The sequence below is a fragment of the Symphodus melops genome, assembly GCF_947650265.1.
Source record: "Symphodus melops genome assembly, chromosome: 7".
NCBI lineage: Eukaryota > Metazoa > Chordata > Actinopteri > Labriformes > Labridae > Symphodus > Symphodus melops.
The window spans coordinates 10,444,634-10,464,690 of record NC_136697.1 but is presented as its reverse complement, the minus strand read 5'-3'; the positions used below and the strand labels follow the sequence as shown (position 1 = coordinate 10,464,690).

Below are 20,057 nucleotides of genomic sequence, written 5' to 3'. Positions count from 1 at the left end.
CCATTTCCTTCAAACAGCCCGAGTACGCTACTGCACTAGCTGCTTAATCACATTTTTTCTTAACTGCATTCCTGTACACGCATGGTGTTTCCTTCCTCTTTTTGGACGCTGAGCTCAATTGGGTGTGAAGGAGTGTTAATGTGTCTATCATGTTGTGTTTGGGGTGGAGGGGGGCAGCATGATGTGGGGAGACAGTAATAGCTATCCAGGGATTTTTGGCCTTTGCAGACGTATGGAGAGAAAGTTACGACGGAACATAAAAGCTTACTGTTAAAGCATGTTGAGGCTCTACACAGTCTATTAGGCTGCAGGGATAAACAGCATGCCCTAGTTTGTTTTATTATACTTTAACATGCGTACTGTCAGTGTCAAACATAACTGCATACTCAAAGAAGACAGAAGAATAAATGGATGAGTGGAGATGCAATCATTAGTGTGTCTACATGTTTCCATGTGCAATAAAACATAAGAAACCAGACAGTCAGGACGGCAGTCGCACTTCTGCCAGGCCCGAAGCTCGAGCTCTGCCAAAGCGTGGCAGTTTAATTTCATCACACCGCTGAGAATCTGCAGGCACCATCTGAGATCATAACCATGCCTTTTAAGACACCGGAGTGGTCCAATGAAAACCCGCCATTTTATGTTCGCTGCAGCTCCCGCTTCAAACATTACACAGAAGTATGATGTCAATTGGTCTCGGATAATTTGGCTCACTCGTGTAGCCGTCTATCTCAAGTATGTGAAAATAAATATGAGTGATGTTAAACCATATCTTCATCTTTCCATGAGAAATTCATAACTTTTAAACAATCCTGGCAGTAAACCACACGCTGACAGTATATGTGAGGTACATATACAGACCTAAAGAAGGAAGCGGAAAGGTCTACAGCTCATTTTAGAGAACAGTTCATTAAAAAGTCCTGAATTAATCCAGTTGAATCCAGACTATACATTTATTAAGGAAATAACACAGTCTTATAACAAATACAAAGTTCAGTTGATTCCACATTAAATGTTCTCTTGCTCAACTTAATCCCCTCCTGAGTTTTGTTGAAGAGCTTTAGAAGTCATAGGACGAGACGAATGACTCAACAAAATGACTGTTGGGAACCAAAACGACTTACTTAGTTCAGGACACTGTGTAGTTTATCATTGAATGTGTCTGTTTTTGTTTACTGTGAGGGAATGAGCTTTTTTAAGTGAGCATGTTTCGAACATTTTTAAGTTTAATTAGAAGAACGAGATAACAACCAAAAAAGTCCTTTTTGTTGTCTTCTGTTTGACGGATACAGTCGGGTCCTTTAAACGGCACTTTGTTTTGAGTAGCAAAGTGAATGTGCAAAGTCATTTTTAAGACAAGACCAACATTTTAACACCTTGCAGATGTGTTATAGTTTTAAAGTGTGAATAAAAACATTTGATTCATCCTTGTGTTATCTGTGAACATCATTTGTTTCAGCTGTCACTCACATCTTTACTCTTCTTTGAGCTCTGTTTTGGTCCTCACCAACTCCTGAGGAAAGTGTCTCCTAGGTTGACAAATGTTTATCTGTCTTTGATTAACGTCATGAACTGTTTCAGTTTGTTGTGGGGTTTGTCATAATTAGCAGTCATTTTTAGATCTTTAAATGTGTATATAAAGTATTTGTATATAAATATGGGTATATAATAAAATGTGCAGTTGGATTTAGATAAAGGATGCTAAAATACTTGTCAGGGTTAAGTATAGAGATGTGTCAGTACACTCATACATACGAAAATTAAGCAGTTGAGCAGTTACACCCCATATTGAGGCTATAGTCCTCATCGCAGTGTTTGTGGGTTTGCATCTTATCTCGACTTTTTTTCATTTTTTTTTCATTTTCACGCCTTTATTATAGAGGAAGGACAGAGAATTGACATGGAAATCAGGGGGTGTGGATCGACATGTGGAGCTGGGGGGGGGGGGGGGGGGGGGGGCGCCCACGTGAGGACTGTGGCCTCGATGCATGGGGACCTGCATGCTAACCACCACTGCGCCACCAGCTGTGCTATCTTAAATGTGGCAAAGAAGGCTGAAAAAATAACTCTTTAAAAGATTACCTCTTTTATCCTTTTTTAACATTCAAATGTAAAAGTTAACCTTTTAAACCTCCAAACTCCTGACGCTCCTTTGTGTTGAGACTACCTCTATGGGGTCACACTGTAATCTGTTCATTTAGAGCAAAAGTGTTTTAACATTATTTAACATTAAAGGATGAAGTTCTACATTTGGCTAAAGCTTCCCTTTTGCAATTAATTCTTCGAACACACACTTTGTCAGAGACTTGGCTCTTTAGATGAGCATGGAGTTAACAAACCTTCAGGAGCCACACACACTCACACACACACACACACACGGATCAATCCAAACAATAAGAGATATATACCATCTCTGTTTTTTAAAGCTCTCTTGGCTGCAGAAGGAGGGTGTGTTTCAGCTAATATCAACAGTTGAGTCGGTGAACGAATCACAGAGGGACCGGAATAAATGGTGTGTGATAGCATGTAGCATTCTCCTACTGCTGCGGAGGAATGTGAGAGAGGAATTTACTGCACCTAACGGGGATGCTTCTGCTCCATGTGTTTTTCAGCTTTGAAATTGTAGAAACCCAACCTCTGTTCTGATACAGCTGAGTTATGAACAGAGGAGAGCGTTATGAAGACCTTTAATATGTTTAACCACTGAATAAGCGCTGCTCCAACTTCAGCAGTCCCCTTCAATAGTTTTAACTCTCTCCAAGAACAATGCATGCATGTGTTTGCTTAAAAAGGCTTGAGTTATTGTGCAAGGCAAAGCAATTACTGAAGATCCAAATAGATGACAAGGGAAGACATGCATTGATGACGGTTAAGTTAAATCAGTCCTCTAAATAATGGGCCCAGTGCCCGCATGCTGTCATGCAGAAAATGACGATGCTAAGCTTCTGTCAAACCTAATTTTTTCTAAAAGATCACATTGACAAATATTAGCATTAAGGCTGGATTATCCAAGCTTAAACTGCACATAGAAAAAAAAGCACGATTCTGACACTTGAATGCACGATGACACACTTTCTGCTTCCTAAATCTGTGAAATACACGAGCAAGGATCTATTTCATTTTCCAGTTTTTTTTGGACTTTATAATGAGCCAATTTGTATAAAAAAACATTTCAGCTCAACAGGACTCAGAGCCTAACGTATAAGGCACAGTTTGGTGGTTTTAATGGTTATTAGCAACCATGTCATTACACCCATAAATTTCCAGAATCCCCCCAGTAAAACATGTATGATTTGCTGACACGATTTTTGGTAAAACCACTAAAGAAATGTATAAAATATGACACTTCTAAGCACAGACTATGGAAACACCAGACAAAACTCCTTACGAGTAAATCTGTCGACCACATTCGCTGATGTTCCTACATGTGCAGGATTTTTAAGAAGCAGGAAAGGGGTGCGACAGAAGCGGCTGCCCTGCATGTTTTTCCTCACAAAGCTCTCGGAATAAGTGATTGGATGTTGGAAGAGCCAATAGGGGGAGAAGCAGCAGGTTATTTGAACTCTCCTCACATAGCCCAACAGAACCAGACAACATCCTCTGACTTTCTAACATTATTCTCCCGTAAGAGCACAAGGATCACTTCTTTAACCCTTTTCTTTTTTTTAATACTTCAAATAAGAAAAAGAAAAAAAAAACATTTCAATAAATTCATCCAGGATGGGAACCTGCTGCTTCTATTTACATCTGGTTGGAGTCTACAGATGCACCTGTTGATTGAAGAAAACTCCCTGTGTTAAAAAATGGACAAAGGTGCTGCGATGGAGTCTTGCACTCTGCTACATTTAAAGGACGAAAGGAGAGCCGAGGAGAGGAACAGACTGAGTTGTGTCGACGTAGCTCAGAGCAGTTTGACAGAGGAACAGAACACAGATCTGCTGCGATGCAACAACACCTCTGAAGACAACTCCACGACCAATTACAGAAGATATGGGTATGCAAACACTTTCTTTATTGTTTTATGACAAGATCAAAACGGATTCTGTAATGTGTAAGAGTTGTAATTTTGCTCCTAAAGGAAGTTTCAAGGTTGATAGATTTAATTAACAAATCAGTGATGCTTTCAGAAAACGGCCAACTCAAAACAGACTTACACAACATCAGTATTTAGCACAAAGAGATGAAAATACAGACATCTTTCTTGTTCTTTTTTTGAGAAATAAACCATTCTGATGTTTGTTTTTTTATCTTAGAGATGTGATTCAACAGTCTATTGCAGTTTTAAACATTTTATTAATAGAGATAATTTAACACAGTCTCAGCAGATGGCTGTTCAACATGATTTCAGGTTTCAGAGTTCAGGTTTTGTTTTTTTTATTCTTACTTGCTAAAGTGTTTTGCACATGGTGGAATGATGTTGGATCTCTGTAGATAACATGAGTAGAGTCCAGATCTGCTTCTATGTCTCTTGATGACATTTTTTGTAGATTTGATAAGGTAACTTCTGATAACTCCAGGTCTCGCATGGGTGGGGTCAAAGTCCGCCACAAGAGGCAGGTGCTGCAAGACATGGCCCGACCTCTGAAACATTGGCTGTACAAACACCGGGACAACCCCTACCCCACCAAGACTGAGAAGGTGCTGCTGGCTCTGGGCTCACATATGACTTTAGTACAGGTAAGAGCAGGCTTAGAAGATGAAACAACAGTGATTGCAGCTACATGTTCATGTTGAGTTTAGTGCGTTCCATAACAAGGTGCATCTGTGCAGGTGTCAAACTGGTTCGCAAATGCACGGCGCAGGCTGAAGAACACAGTGAGACAGCCAGACCTGAGCTGGGCACTCAGGATCAAACTTTACAATAAATACATCCAGGGAAATGCTGAGAGGCTGAGCGTGTGCAGTGATGAAAGTCACTCAGATGGTAAGGCTACACTATATCATCCCACCTCCTTCTTCTTTTATTTGATGGAAATGGAAAGAGAGTAACTATTATCTTTATCATAATTTATAAGTTCCTTTCCAAACGTTTTGTTTCCTTTTTTTGCAGATGAAGATTGTCCCTTAGAAGCTCCCATCAGCCAATCAGATTTTGGCAGAATATCATCCCACAAGAGTGCACTCCAGAAACATGGCAGCGTCCTCGCTATGGCGGACTCTGCCAGCAGTTACGACAGTGTCTCACCTCCATCCAAGTACAAGAGCAGTTTACTGAACCGGTACCTGAACGACAGCCTGCGACACATGATGGCAGTGAAGTCTGATGGCGTCACCTCAACCCACAGGGGGAGGAGCCACTCTGAGTCGTTCAGCTCCAACGACTGTGACCGAGATGTTGTTTCTCCGGCGTCGTCATACGAAACAGAGGCCAACTTTGTCTACCACATGGGTGAGACAGTTTTTTGTTGTTGTTGTTGTTGTTTTTAATCTCTATACAGGATAATATCACTCATCAGCACAACTTTTTCACAAAATATTATCACATGTTTAGGAATGCTTGTAATTAAGACTGATATTATGTACTAAATCAAAGCAACTTATGTAAGTAAGCACAACATCAAAGGTAGATGTGGAGGAAAGCGCCCTCAGTGCACAGCAACCATCAAAGCTTGTGCCTTGCTAATTGCAGATTTATGTTGAGTTTGAGTTAAAATGACACTTTAACCACCCTCCGTCCCCTTGATTCCTTTTAAACACACCAGTGTACCGTTAAATAAGAACAGACTGTACAGAAATGTTCACATGGCTCCTCAGAGTTCAATGACTTTAATAAATCTCTGGCATTTCACTGAAAGTCAGCAGCGATATATTCAATTATAAAGTTACAGCTAAACTTGACACCTGGGTGCCCTTTCAGTCCTAAAGGGAAACCAGCAAACTGACAACCCTCAAATCTACTCAGGTACAGGAGCCAAACCTTTACAAACATTACTAATAAAGACCAATGCAAACGCTAAAATCCCTCATTTTAAAATTGGATGGAGCTTGTGCTGGCTGCCGCTGCACACCACAAATATCATTTCCATCTACGAGAATGTGCCATTTGTTCCGCTTCAGCTTCTTGCCGTGGTGGAAATGTCCAGTACAGTCTCAAGGACAATTACAGAACGTCTGAGACTTTATTCTTCCCGGGGTGAGAAGAAGAAATCTCAGCCAAACGTAGAAATGGACCAGTCTGTCAGTACAACGCTGAGGATGCCTCGTAGAGCGGGTGTCAAAGCTGCCACTCAGCTGTGAGGAAACACAGAGCAAGAGGTCTAATATCCCTCTGAGGCAGTGGCTTTCCTTCCTTCACTCTTGTGTGCTTTGGCAGGCGGAGACTCCCAAGTGTAACCCTGGAACTCCAAATCAATCTGCATTTACATTATGTCATAAGACCTGTGAAAAGATTTTTGAAACTGATTCTACTCTTTAGCCTAACAAATACATTTCACAAATCTAGCACATCTTTTCAGCCAAACATAAAACTTTGAGGGGCTTTTTATCAGTACTTTTAAAGGCTGTGACGAGGCATCTTAATCAGTATATCTGTTTGAGTCAGTCCACACTGAGTCTATCAGACACACACTTTACACTCAGTTTTCACAAACTATGAAATATGGGCGTAGTCTCAATGACGTCACCCTTTTGTTTCTCATGAGGCATTATGAACCCCAACAATGGTGCTCACTGTATTGTAAAAGCCGACTCTACGTAACATTTGGTCAATCTACTAACAGCAAAGAGGTGGAGCTGAGGTAGGTCTTCAGTGTGGCCACCTGTTGTCATTCAAAATGGTTCAATTATAAAAATTAGGCAGTAAACATCCTTTTCATCTGGGTTTAATCTTGTGCTGGTCGACAGACTGGGATCACCTTTTCAAACTTTAAATAGGCTTATATTTTATGTTTTAGAAAATAGTCAATGTGTAACAAAAAATAATTAAATGGTGATTGTATAAATAAATAATGATAAAATAAGGATTATCATTGATTAAATTCTTTATAAGAAATTCTATGACTGTTTTGGACAGCTTGTTTGCTGAATTTAAGAGTGGAAAGAGCTAAAAAGACTGATACCACTATTGCACCAGCTAATCTGAAACTATTGGCTTAATATTTCAAATGAAAACTGAGGGGCTACCAGCTTGTTGGTTCTACAATAAAGATGATTTAACTACTTTGAATATTTAGTTTATTAAACACCTAAAATAACTGTGTTGTCCATTTAGAAAGTTCAAAAGAGAAGTTGTCGCTTTGCTGGGGGTCACTGTACCGTATGTCACCATCTTTTTGTTAGCTGGGTTCAGTTTCTTTCCTTGAACTTAATGAGTGAAATATAACATTGATATTTGCTTCTTAGAAGTACCTGTGTGATTATACCTCGTTCTTTATTTTCAATGGAGCAAAGCTAGCTGTTTTTCTGCCTTTAGCTTTTATGCTAGGCTGATTGAAAAGTCATTAGCTTCAGGCCTGTATTCAGGATGCAGCCATGGGGTATCAATGGTATCAATCTTGGCATCTTTCTTACAAAGAAAGCAAATACTCACATTTCCCAAAATATTACACTCTTTCTTCAAACATACTATTACTCTCTCACTTGAAATTATTTTTTTTGGAGAAGCTGGAGGTTTTTTGATGTCATCATTATTCTGTATGTGGGCAGCTGACAGTGTCGAGATGTTTGTTCTAATATTTAATGTCTCCCCTCTGGTCATATTAAGGGTGTTTGTGACCTACAGCGGCTCCTTAGTGGAGGTGAGGTGGAAAGTCAAGCTGCCAAATTCATGACAGGCACTGACACCATTAACACGTTTATACTTCGCCCGCGAGACGACTTAAACAGTCACTAAAACTCAAGAGATGGATGAATAAGTGATGCCACGACACAGTGTTTTTACAAGAAAACACAAGACATATCAGTCTGAATCCCACAGACAGTAAAAGTCTAGTGGAATAATACGTGTTAGTTATATTACAGCTCAATGTTCAGAAATTTGGGGCGGTTTGCACCTAACACTTTTCCTGCATCCCCTTCTGAATTTTCTCTGAAAGACTAGAGAGCCATAAATGTGACCAGAGCTGCCTTTTACGGAGCTGTGAAAAACAGATCTGGCTCTCTGCATTTTCCGCCAGTGTGTTTCAAATGAAAACATGTATGCTTAAAGGAGACTCTCTTATTCACAAACATAAACCCCTATCAAGCATATGAACTGTTCAATTATTTTCTGACACATACTGTATCTGAAAAGGTCTAAACCACGGACTTTAGGTAATAAGGGTATATGAACCCCTGTAAATGATGTAACACCATACTAGTGTACATAAGTCAAGGTTTTGTGGCATATCCTTGGTATTAAAAAGAGTCTAGATATTACCATCAGCTTAAACCTACCAATAGCCGCATTGTCCAAGTCTCATTTGTGTCCAATTACACTTTCAGTCATTGTTTTAGAAGGAAATGTCACGATTAAACGACTTTCATCTCTTTCCATAAAAAGCAGATTTAGACCATGTTACATGTGGATGTCAAACAGCGGCGATTATTTATTGTTCTGATGATAAAGCTGAGATATTCTGCTCACAAAGTTGTGTTAGCAGGGATTATATCAGTATTATTCGAAAGCTACCCCTGTCATTGAAACTTGCTGAATCTCTTTGAAAAAAATCAAAGTAAGCTTCACTTCAAAATGTACACTTTTACAAAAAGATAGGTTTTAGGAGGGAGGGACTGGCATAGCAAAAAGACTGGAAAGAGGGATAGAGCTTGTTCCTCAAAGTGATCTTTGGAGGAACAGCTAGATCAATCTCTGCTATCTCTCTCTGATTTATCCATCAAGCTATGTCTGTTTTTTCAACAATAACATGTAACTTATAGTAAACCCAAGTTGCACTTTTATCAATTTATTTATTTATTTTGTCAGAATTTGTGATAAACAGTTAATTTACTTTTTTTATGACCATGCAATTACAAGTTCAACACTTCAGTTTTTGGAACAGTTGCAGTGAGTTATAGTCATGACTGTAGGAGAATTTTGTCACCCTTAGTTTGTGCAGGGACATGCTAGCTTTTTGACACTCTTTGTAGTTGTTACGCTAAGCTAACGAACTCCTCCATTTATTTCTATGTGTGAAGGTATATCTCTGTTTTCGAACTAGTTACTATTAATATCAAAAGCAGGCAGCTTTATTAAGCTTTAACATTTTGTTGCAGCTGATCCCTGCTATAAATTAGACTCACCAGAGGTAAAATAATGTTTTTTCTTGGTAATAAAAATACGACAGAGGTACTAAAGTACTTTCTTGGCAGCTAGTCACATGGCCAAAGAGAAAAAAATCTCAGGGCCGTTCAGTAGCAAAATAGCATGAAACAGAAAAGTGATTTACTATCAATAAGTAGTTTCTTTTGGCTTCATATAGCCTGAAGAAATCAGAGATGGGGATGTTTCGGGCTGTTAGCGTTGAAAGACTGTGTTTCACTGAGGGCCTTTAATTTCCCCGTCTTGTGCTCGCTGAAAAATCCAGTTTGACCAACTTCTATCGGCTCCAATGAATAAAGGCAATAATCCAAACCAGAAATGGAAAATATGCTTTACATATAATGCACGCTTAGCCATTGACCACAAACAGGAATTGTACAAGCGGTTTAATATTACTCATAAGTTTTATTTACTCAGCTCCGGCTTCTGATGCTGCCAGAGATACTGAGTGTGATTTCAGGCCTTTTAAGACGTAGACTGACCCTTTCTCCAGAAAGTCATTTATGGGGAAAGTGCTTTTCAGGGCTTTAGAAAAAGAGATGACGGTCTGCAGGGAAAGTTTATGGAAAAGAAAAGAAAGGACTAACTTTGCAGGTGCTAGTAGAAAACTCAGGTTCAGTATGTGACACGTTGCAGATATCAGTTCTTTTCAAAAGAGAAACTCTCCATAATGTTTGTTTTGTGAGGCTGAGGACAGACACATCAGGGAATACAACTTCTCTGGCACTTCAAAAACATCCAGAGAGACATTATTGGACATATAGATACTGGGTAGACAAAGATGCACTAAACATGCTCACATGCACAATACCTAACACGCAGTCTTAAAAACTCTCATATTTGTAATAATACATCGGATCAGTAACATGAAGTCTAATCCGGTCTTTAATGTACGTTGAATATACTCTGTATGCAATTTCACTGCCATCACGTCAACTGATTTGAGTCTTTTTCTTCTCTCTTCCAGACACAATGGACTATTCTTCAACTAAATGTGACAGGTGAGTGTAATTTAACATTCACAAACCTTTTTGGATGATGTTTTTTGAAACTTAACCGCCACTTGTGATGCATCGTTCTGACTTTATATTAAGATTTACTCCTGCTTAAGATTTATGAAACTGCTCTTCAGATGGTTTTATCCTGCCAGTGTTCAGCATGAGATTCAACAATCAATCAACCTTTTTAAAAAAAAATCAACTTATCGTCAAAGGGCAACACTTATTTGCTTATAAATCAAGTCAGTTTTAAGTATATAAAACAAAAACTAAAAGAGATAGTCGAAAAACTAGTTTGTATACAAATACAATACAATAATAATACAAAATGTTTTAAAGCTCCTGAGTGATTTTCGTTTTTGTCGATAAAAAGTGGTACATTTTATCTCCATGCTGATCAATAGCAATGCTTTCTTCCATAAAAATCCTCCTGTTGTTGCTTGACAATGAAGTGTCTCAATTATTACGAGTATGTACAGTGGATAATGTAAAATCAAAAACGCTGACACTTCAGCATACTGTAAATCGTCATGTGTGACACCCTTGCAGCAGCAGTTACAAACACAATAATAATGTAGAAATAGTCAGCTTTTATACTGATGATCAGGGTGGTTTGATGTTCCGGTCATAATTTCAGTGTGTTTAATTACCAGCATAAAACTCCACACAGCAGCTTCAGCTCATGAGAAACTTTCAGTTAGTGCTGATTTTGGCTTCACCTGCAGACAAGGTACATTTCATCCCCTTAGTGATCGTGTCCTGTCCAGGCAGGGGTCGTGATTTCCAACATATAATATACAGTATCCTCCTGTTTTCTTTGAATTGTGAAATGTATCAGTCATTGTGAGTATACTGGGTGGAAAATTAAAAATTAAGTTGTTTTGTCAGCGTCGTGGTCGGACATCTACCACTTGGCAGCAGTTATAGGCACAAAAAGGTTTGATTCAGAAATATCAATCTTGTTGCTGATGGTGTTTTTTGAGTAATATAGTGACGTCATTGTTCATTTCAATTGGTTTAAAAATCAGTTAAAAATTTATTGCAGGTGCTCAAAACATTTATAATTTTAGTTTTCTATATATTTTTGATTAAAATATTAAGATAATTCAAAGGTCACATAAAAAAATATAGGTATTTTAAAAAAACAGAAATCAGGAAACAGCTGGAAAATAATAGATAAAAATGTATTTTTCTGAAAAATAAGTTTGAATTAAAAATGTAATTGAAGTGAAAAATAAAATACAGATAGGCCTAAGTGAAATGTTATAAATAGAGGTTGAAAGTTTAAAAACAGCTTCTAAATTGTCCAAAAGGCAAAAGTTTATTATATTTGAGAAGGGGTTTTGTACAAAGAGTTAGGTCTGGTAAAAAAAAAAAGTTTTATTGAGGTTCATAGAGTAAATATATGGATATTTAGTAACATTTAGTAAACTGCTGTTTTTCTCTCATACATTCGCAGTGCTCAGCAGCAGAAGCGAGTCCAGCAGAAGCGGGTCAATCAGGACTGGAGGGAGATCCACGCCGCTGTCGCTCTGACCAACTTGGCCCGAGGCCAGAGCTGCACAGCAGACCCGGGTTGCCTAACCATGTCAGGCTTGGATCAAAACTTCCCCAGAAAGCCTTTCTCCTTTACAAGGACGACTATCATAGACACCATGTGTGTCACTGGACCCACAGCTGCCCTGAGGCAGAGCTGCACCGTGGGGCCTGCTCTCACCAGCCGAATCATCCAGAAGTCCTCTCACATCTCTGAGGTTCAGACTGTCAACGGCCCTGCCTAACACTGTGTGGGCATTTCATTTGAGCATCTGGCTTTAAATCCATTTGTATAGTTATACCAGATGTTAAAGTGCCTTGCAATTTATGAACAGCCTCTGTTTAATTTGTAAAGCTGATAAACTTTGACACTTTTAATCCTTTTTACCTTCTAAAATGGAAACAGTGACAGTATCTTTTCTACACTTATTGTAATGTTTGTAATGTCTCCCTGTTGCAGTAAGTTACATTAACTTCATGAGACTGGATTATCATCCAATGCTAAACTTTGACAGCAGCTATTTGAATAAAGTCAATGTGAAATCTTCTGACCGGTCATTTGCTTTCTATCTTTGGTTTAAATATTGGCTGAAACAGCACAGACATGTTTTCTAGAGTTGTATTTGTTTGTAGATTTCATTTGGATAATTGTGGGTCTTGTAGTTTTTTTATTTGTTCAAATTATTTTGGTCATAATAAGGGCTGGAGGGTGGCTTCAAAATGATCAATGATCCAGATGACGACGGATTCACAGGGATAAACTTACAACTCAAATGGGACACATCGCAGTTGACAGAAAGATGGCAGCAAGAACGTATTTTTAGATCAATGGATCAAATAATGTGCATGTAGAAATGACGGTTATGTGAATTAAGAGATAATTATCAACTGACTACTTCTTACCATGGTAGTCTATATGTGTTTCTAAAACAGACGCTAAGCTAACCGTCTAATGCACGACAGAAAGTAGCTAGCCAGTAGACCTGAAGCATTTAGACGTTTAGATAAAAAACAAGGCAATACATTCGTCATGTGGTCCTTCAGAAGCTTCAACCTCAAAATAAGAGACTCAATCTAGGAGTTTAACACATTATTATAAAAAGGCACTATAGTCAATCCAGAACTCCTCAATAGGAGAAACATTGTTAACCGCAGACCTTGTTTGTGGATCCATAACTGTTGACTCGTTTATATGTTGAAGATAGTGTGTCGCCTATAAACACTCACTGTTGCTCATTAGCGCACTAGCTTATTAGCTAAAATAAATAAATAAAACAAAACACAAATACAAAAAAACAAAAACAACTTCAATTCTCTCTGGATCAATAAAGTATCTATCTAGCTAATGGTTCCTACTGTATGGCTTTGAACCAGTGTGTTTCCTCAGAGCTTGGATTGTTCCCACAGCTAACTAAAAGTGAGGTTTGTGTTGTGCTTAAAGCCCCAAAGTGACTTAAAGATCAGTTATTGCAGGTTCGATAAGTACAGACTACTTTATATTTGAATATGTTGTGATGAACCGAGGGGCAATGTATTTCTCTGAAGAACAAAATATTTTGTTCTGTATTTTCCTGATCAGCAAATAGCACTAGGGTAGATGAGAAACACAACTGTCATCTGTTTATGATGTTAAAACCCAATATAAATGCCAAATTAGATCTAAGGAATTTCCAAACCTTAACGAAGCATCGACTGCCAAAAAAGTAACGTTATTGGAAATAAAGAGACACAATAAGCCTCAGGGGAACGTTTGGTTCTGTGCCTCTGCAGGGACAGTTTTGTGGGGAGCTTTCAGCTCCATGTGGGGACTTACTGACACCAAACATAAGCTTGTGATCAGATTTCCTCTGGGACTATTTTACAAAACATGATTAGAACAGGAATTTTCCTCTCGTGCCCCAGCTTTGGTCGGTTTCTGACAATTTGTGCAAAGTATGTCTTCAGTCTTGCATGTAAAAAGACAAGTCATCAACGAAGAACTATGGAAAGAGGAGCTCAGTCCTGTTTCCACTGTTAGCCTGCTTTTCATTTCAAGTGTCTTCTACACAACTGAGAAAGTAAATGGCAGTTCTCGAATGACAATGAAGCAATAATCAGTCATCTTGAGGTTGTCATTTATTTCAGTTTGAAACTTTACACTCGTTACTGGACCATATTCCTATGGACTGACTTTTAATGTTAAGGCAATGTAACATATTGCTTTTTATGATTCAAAAAGATGCACAGCAAAAGCGACAGGGAAAAGTACAGACATAAAGGAGGGAAAAAGAACCTTTGAAATAATTAAAAAGGAATACAAATATGAACAACACTAGGAATGTTCTCAGACTATAATGTGTGAGAAATGCGCTCAACAAGATAGCACTATGTAGACCACACCGAACACACACAAACTTAAAAAGGCGGGGGAATAAAAACATGTACAGAGTGAAGCTTGACTAACTTTATGGTTTTTAAGAGCAGAAAGGCAAAAATGTACTGTATTTTATTACAATAGCTTTCCATACTGTAAAGCTGGCACCTGCATCTGATATGGTCCAGATCCGACATGAAAACCAAAAATAAACAAGTTCGGGCTGCAGAAACGATAAATATGACAACTTGTCTCAGGTTTTTGAAAGAAATGAAAAACAAAGTAATAAGTTCTCTTGGAAGCTTTCACACATACATGAAAATTGGTGGAAACTGCGATCGACAAATACTTGGAAAACAGTAACTGTGGTCTGTAGTGAAATGTGTTATCGTCGCAATCACAGTGTTGTGTTGAATTATGATGTTAAGTGAACACAATCTACACAACAGGTCTCTTTCAGCTCCATCCTCAACCCACCTCTTTTGTTGCATATGAAGTAAAGTTTGGACTGAAGACATGCACAATATTAAATGAATTAAATTTGCAGCTGCATAGCAGGGAACTGTTTTTTCCCCCCTATGTACTGTTTCGGGGACTTGTTTATTGATTATACTGGATCATGTTGTTTGACAAGCTTTGCACTCTAACCTCCAAATTGGTACATGTCACAGGTCGATCACTTTTAACCTGCTGCCTTAATGTACAATACAATCACTGTTAGCAGGAAAATTAACTCAAATCACACGTGTATCCGTATGAAGAACACTTGGAGAGGTTATGTCAAATTAAAAACACTTCCTAAGACAAGAGGTTTTTTTCTTCATGATGTTTCATTCATGTTTTAAATAGAAAGTAAAGACAGGTGACGGTTGAAAATGAAGTGTGCAAACAGCAAAGTCCTCTTGACACAGAACTACTCCAGCTTTTTAAAAAGGTACTTGTCTGGTTCCTCTCTCTTTTCCCGTTCTGTTCCTGGTCTTTAGTCTTTCCTATCAGGTTGGTGCTTCTTTGGTTCTGTCCAGTTTCAAGGTATTGAGCAGTATCCTCCACATGCCCTGCCCCCACCTTGCTCCTGCTCCCCAAGACGGACCCTTGGACTCTGGTTTTCACTCTCCCAAAGACCTGGAGTCTGGAGGATCTTCTCCACCAGCTCCTCAAAGGCACACTGGACACCATCTTTGGTCTTTGCACTAGCCTCTGTCCAAAATAAACAGGCGAGAATGATGAGATCAGCCAACAACAACACCGGAGCACTTTCCAAAATGTAGCAAAAGCTAAAAACGCCTCATCAGCTTCTTAATCCAACACATCTTTGTTTTTCGTGATAGTTAAACTTATGAGAGGGAGAAAAAGAAAAAAAACCTCCACGTGGTGAAAACAAGACATTCAAAGTATAAAATGACTTCATTTAAAAGCACAAGACGTCAAGAGGGATGAAGACATCCACACAACAGATTTATCCTTAACATCTTCTTGCCCAACCCTTTTTTTAAAAACCTTTCATTTAGCTGTTCTGAAATGGAAACTCCACAGAAACGTTAACCTCATTTCCCAGAGAGCTGCAGATTAGCGATGAGAATCAGGAACACGTGTAGACAGGGATCTGTTAAATGGCTTGATTGTAATGATAATGCTGTTCTGCTGGAGTGGCTGCATCTTTCAGTGCAGATCTGACAGTAGAGACTCAAAACGCAACCCCCCCCCCCCCACCCCCAAAAAAAAACGCATAAACAAAACCTAAATGCTGCGTCCTGACTTTCTCAAGCAAAGCAATAGAAGCTCTGACTTTGGAGTCCAGAGTGGTGGTTTTCATGGCTCCAAGCTACATTTGATGGCTCTGTTAGTTTAAATGGCCATATCTGATGTCACTCCAACATGAATACTTACCAATAAAAAGCATAGAGTGCTTTCTAGCAAACTTCAGCCCTTCATTTCTGTCCACCTCATGGTCGTCCTGGAAACCAGACAGATAAGTTATAACCTTTTCTACACGCAGGATAACACAAGGAAGTTAACAACAGAATTGTAACACCGAAGCCTGAGGACATTTATAAAAGACTTTTGAGTACTTATTTGTTGTATTTCCTTCAGTATAAATCATTTGAGAAGTGCAGGTATGAATCCATCTTTTAGCCATTAAACTGCATGAAGTGAACATTACTGTTAAGAGGATAAACAGTGACATAAACTTGAGCTGCATCACTCACCTTATCTATTTTGTTCCCGACGAGCATTTTTACAATGTCATTGCGTGTCGTGTAGGTTTCCAGTTCATTCAGCCAGTTTTCAAGTTTGGTAAAAGTGTCGCGCTTTGTGACGTCATAAACTATCAAAAACCACAAAAACAGAGAGAATCACATTTTGAAGGGGTACAGCTCTACTTTGAGGGGGGCTTGGTACTTTAAGGAAAGGGACTTTGAAGAGGAAATCTGACTTATCTGATGACTGCTTGAAAGTGTAAACATTAATCTGAAGCCTCTTTACTAGAGTGGCTAAGCTTCTCTGCTACAGTGTGATTCATTTCAATGTGAGACGCTTGTTAGAAGCAGGAGGTCCGAAGACGTTTCTGTATCCTTCAAACTGTCGTGTCTGAAGGAAGAGCTACAAAAAGCAGGGAGTGGATGTGGGTCTGGTGCTTCTAAGAGAAATCTGTCTCTAGGTTTGGTAGTGAAGGGTTCAGTGGCTTTATAAGCATGACATTATACCGAGTATGACTCCCTGTGCACCACGGTAGTAGCTGGGCGTCAGGGTTCGAAACCTCTCCTGTCCAGCCGTGTCCTGCGGAGGTAAACACACTCATGATCAATGGGAGCAAACCGCTCTGATAGAAGCAGACTTTTAAGATGAACAGGTAGATTATCAAAGTCTGAATGTCTACTCTTGTCAGAACTCAATTCAAAGGCCATCACACGCATTGCACACACAATAGCACTGGACATCACCCACCCTCTCAACTGCCACCTCTCCATCATGCCCTCCGGACGCAGGTACAGGTCCCTGTTGTGCAGGAGGGCGCGATACGGCAGAAGCCTGGTGCCTACAGTCATTACAGCCCTCAATAAAAATCCACCTCAGTCCCAATCCCCGGTCCCCCCATAACCATATGCACTGTATGTCCTGTCACTGTATGTCCTGTTGTCCCACATGTATCTCCCTGTGGTCACCCTCTGTCGGCGTGCTGCCCTTAAAACTGTATACTGGTGAAAAAGAATTTCCCCCTCTGGGACAATAAAATAAAAAGTCTAAAGTGTTATGTTTTCCTGTTCAGTCCACACACGCTCAGGACACTCCCACTGTTGGACTGTTACCTGAGGACTCATCACTATGACAAAGACAAGATTTCCACCTTAAAAGAGTTGTTTCACAGTCGATGTAACGGTGGCCTGTGTGGCCTGCTATTAACACTATGTAACTTTAACAGCCACCTCTGTACTGTTTGATTCAATGGTTGAGGCTAAGAGTCAGAAAAAGACTTTGACAGATAAAGCTAAGACGAGAAAGAGAGTGAGTGACTGAGCAAGAAGCCGGACTAGAGGAAATATTGGACAGGCTTTTACACTTCAGAGAGAGCTTTGTGAAACTGCAGAAACGCATAAACCAAACCTCCGGACAGCTGCTGACGCACTCCACATGCAACAACGGGCTGAAGACGCTAACAGAGTCATATTTGTGCAAAATATCATAAACTTTACTTTACCTTGTCAGTCGATACGGTTATTGACTTCTCACAGCAATTATCCAACATGCTTGTCAACATAAGCAAGTTGTATGTGAGGGGGAGGCAACATCACTGTGTGTTTGAAGACCTTTTGGGCGCAACAAACCAAATTCCTACAAATTGTTTCAGGCTCTTCTAGAGGAACTATCCACACGACATGTAATACAAATGTTGAAAACAGGAAGTCAAGTTAATTAAATAGCTTCAAACTCAGAAGAGTGAAAAAGCTTTACGTGTTTTAAATGTAGGTGTGGTGTTTAAATAAACTGAATTAATCTGGATTTCATTAAAAATACTGAGAACATTTTGTTGGGGTTAAATCCATGTCCATAAATTCTCCCCCTCGCATAATTCCTGCACAAACATATTTCTGCTCAGTCTGTGACTTGGAAACATTTCTCCCTCTTTAAAGAAAGTTATCTGTTCTTTAAGTTTCCTTCCTTGCTTCAAGCTACGCAATGTCACCATCTAGTGGAGAGATCCTGCAGTTCATCATATTTTTCCTGCCAAGACAGATAAACAAACAGCAGACAAGAGCTTAAAGACTTCACTCTTCTTACCCATATGGCGAGCTTTGCTTTGTTCCCATCTACTGCGAGAGTCTTCACTTTGAAATCCACACCTGACCACAACAGAGGGAACAAAGGGGAAATTAAACTATCCTTATATAGTTCATGTGTATGTGTACTGTATGTCCGTGTGTGTGTGTGTGTGTGTGTGTGTGTGTGTGTGTGTGTGTGTGTGTGTGTGTGTGTGTGTGTGTGTGTGTGTGTGTGTGTCATACCTATTGTTGCTGTTTGGTCTGGATCAAAAGTGTCATCTGTGAACCTCAGGAGGAGACTGTTAAGGACAAAGATATGACAGAATAATCCTCCACATCGGGCCTCTGTAGTTTACAGATTCAGGATCAAAACAGTCTGATGTTGACACACTTTTATCTTCATCGTAAAAGAAAAACCTTTAAAGTCAACAGTTTCCTGTGTGACGTACACGTCGTCGATGACCTTAATGTTCACACACAGAAAATATTCGTCCTGAACTGGTAGAAAAAGCAACAGGACCAAGTTATATCTGCATCAACAGCTGCTGAGCTGTGGAAACTAAACTTACATAACCACAACAAGCTAACCAGCGAGATCTGTACAAACATACACACACCTGGATTTTCCGACTCCACTTTCACCAATAATCAACAGCTTCAGGGTCGTCAGCACGTCGTCGTCCATATTCCCCTACGAGCTAGTTTGACTTGGACTTGTCAACACTTTTAGCGATAAATTTCACTTGTTTTCAGGGTGGCAGGCGGCTAACAGCTCCGATGACAGCCTGCAGCTCAACTTCCGCCCAACCTGCGACGCGTGACGTCATAGAGGTTAACGTGGTTTCAAAATAAATTTGATTCAAAGTATTTTATGTATTTATTTATATTTATCACTATGTATTATTAATCTTAGATATTCAGTGGATTTTTTTTATTGTTTCTTATCCCTATGTATGTACATATTTTAAGTATGAAACGTAAGTATTTAAATGTGTATGGTATTTAATTTAATTGCAAATACTACATTTTGTTTACACATTTGATTTTGTGTCTATAATTTAATGATTGTCCTGAGTTTAGATATTTTTTAACATCAGTGGGAAAAAAGTAACTAGCAACTATACAAAAACATTTAACCAATCAACAAAGAATATAGATGTCAAAGAAGAATAATTGTCTTGAATCTTGAAGTGTCAAGGGTGTTTGTACAGGTTAGAATACAACCACAGAGTTAGATATGAAGAACAGCAGAGAGTAAAGTGTCTAGATGTTTGTGAGATAAAACAAAAAACACAAGTCACAGAGTTAGATTCTGCGACTACGTGAGGTGTAAAAGGGCATGCATGTAACAGATGAAAGCAGACATGTGAACAGATGTATAGTATTTGTATATTCTCTAAAACTTTGCTGTGCAGCTGACATTGTACTTTACTGTTTGTTTTATTTAAATTAGTTTGAATGTTTTTCAATTGTATTACAATAATATAACAAAATAAAATACAGGATGAGATAAGTGATACAACCATTTAGAGGTTAAAATATTTTGTAAATAAAATTATTATATATAAATGATAAAACCGTTATTCCGTTTTTTGTTTCGTCACATGGTTCATAGCAGATCCAAAGTGCACATTAAATAAGTCTGACTGGTTGAAAAATACCAGAAACTTAGG

At 39.0% G+C, this 20,057-nt stretch overlaps 1 protein-coding gene and 1 pseudogene across 2 annotated transcripts; one reads left to right on the top strand and one right to left on the bottom strand.

Moving 5' to 3' along the window:
- Positions 1–3,764: 3,764 nt before the first annotated feature.
- LOC306827573 (homeobox protein Mohawk-like) lies at positions 3,765–12,308 on the top strand (annotated as a pseudogene). Its single transcript, XR_013781749.1, has 6 exons — positions 3,765–3,994; positions 4,518–4,677; positions 4,771–4,924; positions 5,051–5,389; positions 10,206–10,239; positions 11,696–12,308. The product of XR_013781749.1 is annotated as a homeobox protein Mohawk-like (transcript).
- Positions 12,309–13,869: 1,561 nt separating this feature from the next.
- LOC306826218 (ras-related protein Rab-18-B) lies at positions 13,870–19,216 on the bottom strand. The gene is made up of 7 exons (XM_079347405.1): positions 19,002–19,216; positions 18,628–18,683; positions 18,404–18,465; positions 16,831–16,903; positions 16,333–16,451; positions 16,013–16,079; positions 13,870–15,322 (listed from the first exon to the last, which is right to left on the bottom strand). Exons 1-7 carry the CDS (start codon positions 19,067–19,069, stop codon positions 15,150–15,152), a joined length of 618 nt encoding a protein of 205 aa, XP_079203531.1. The 5' UTR covers positions 19,070–19,216; the 3' UTR covers positions 13,870–15,149.
- Between the last annotated feature and the right edge of the window lie 841 nt (positions 19,217–20,057).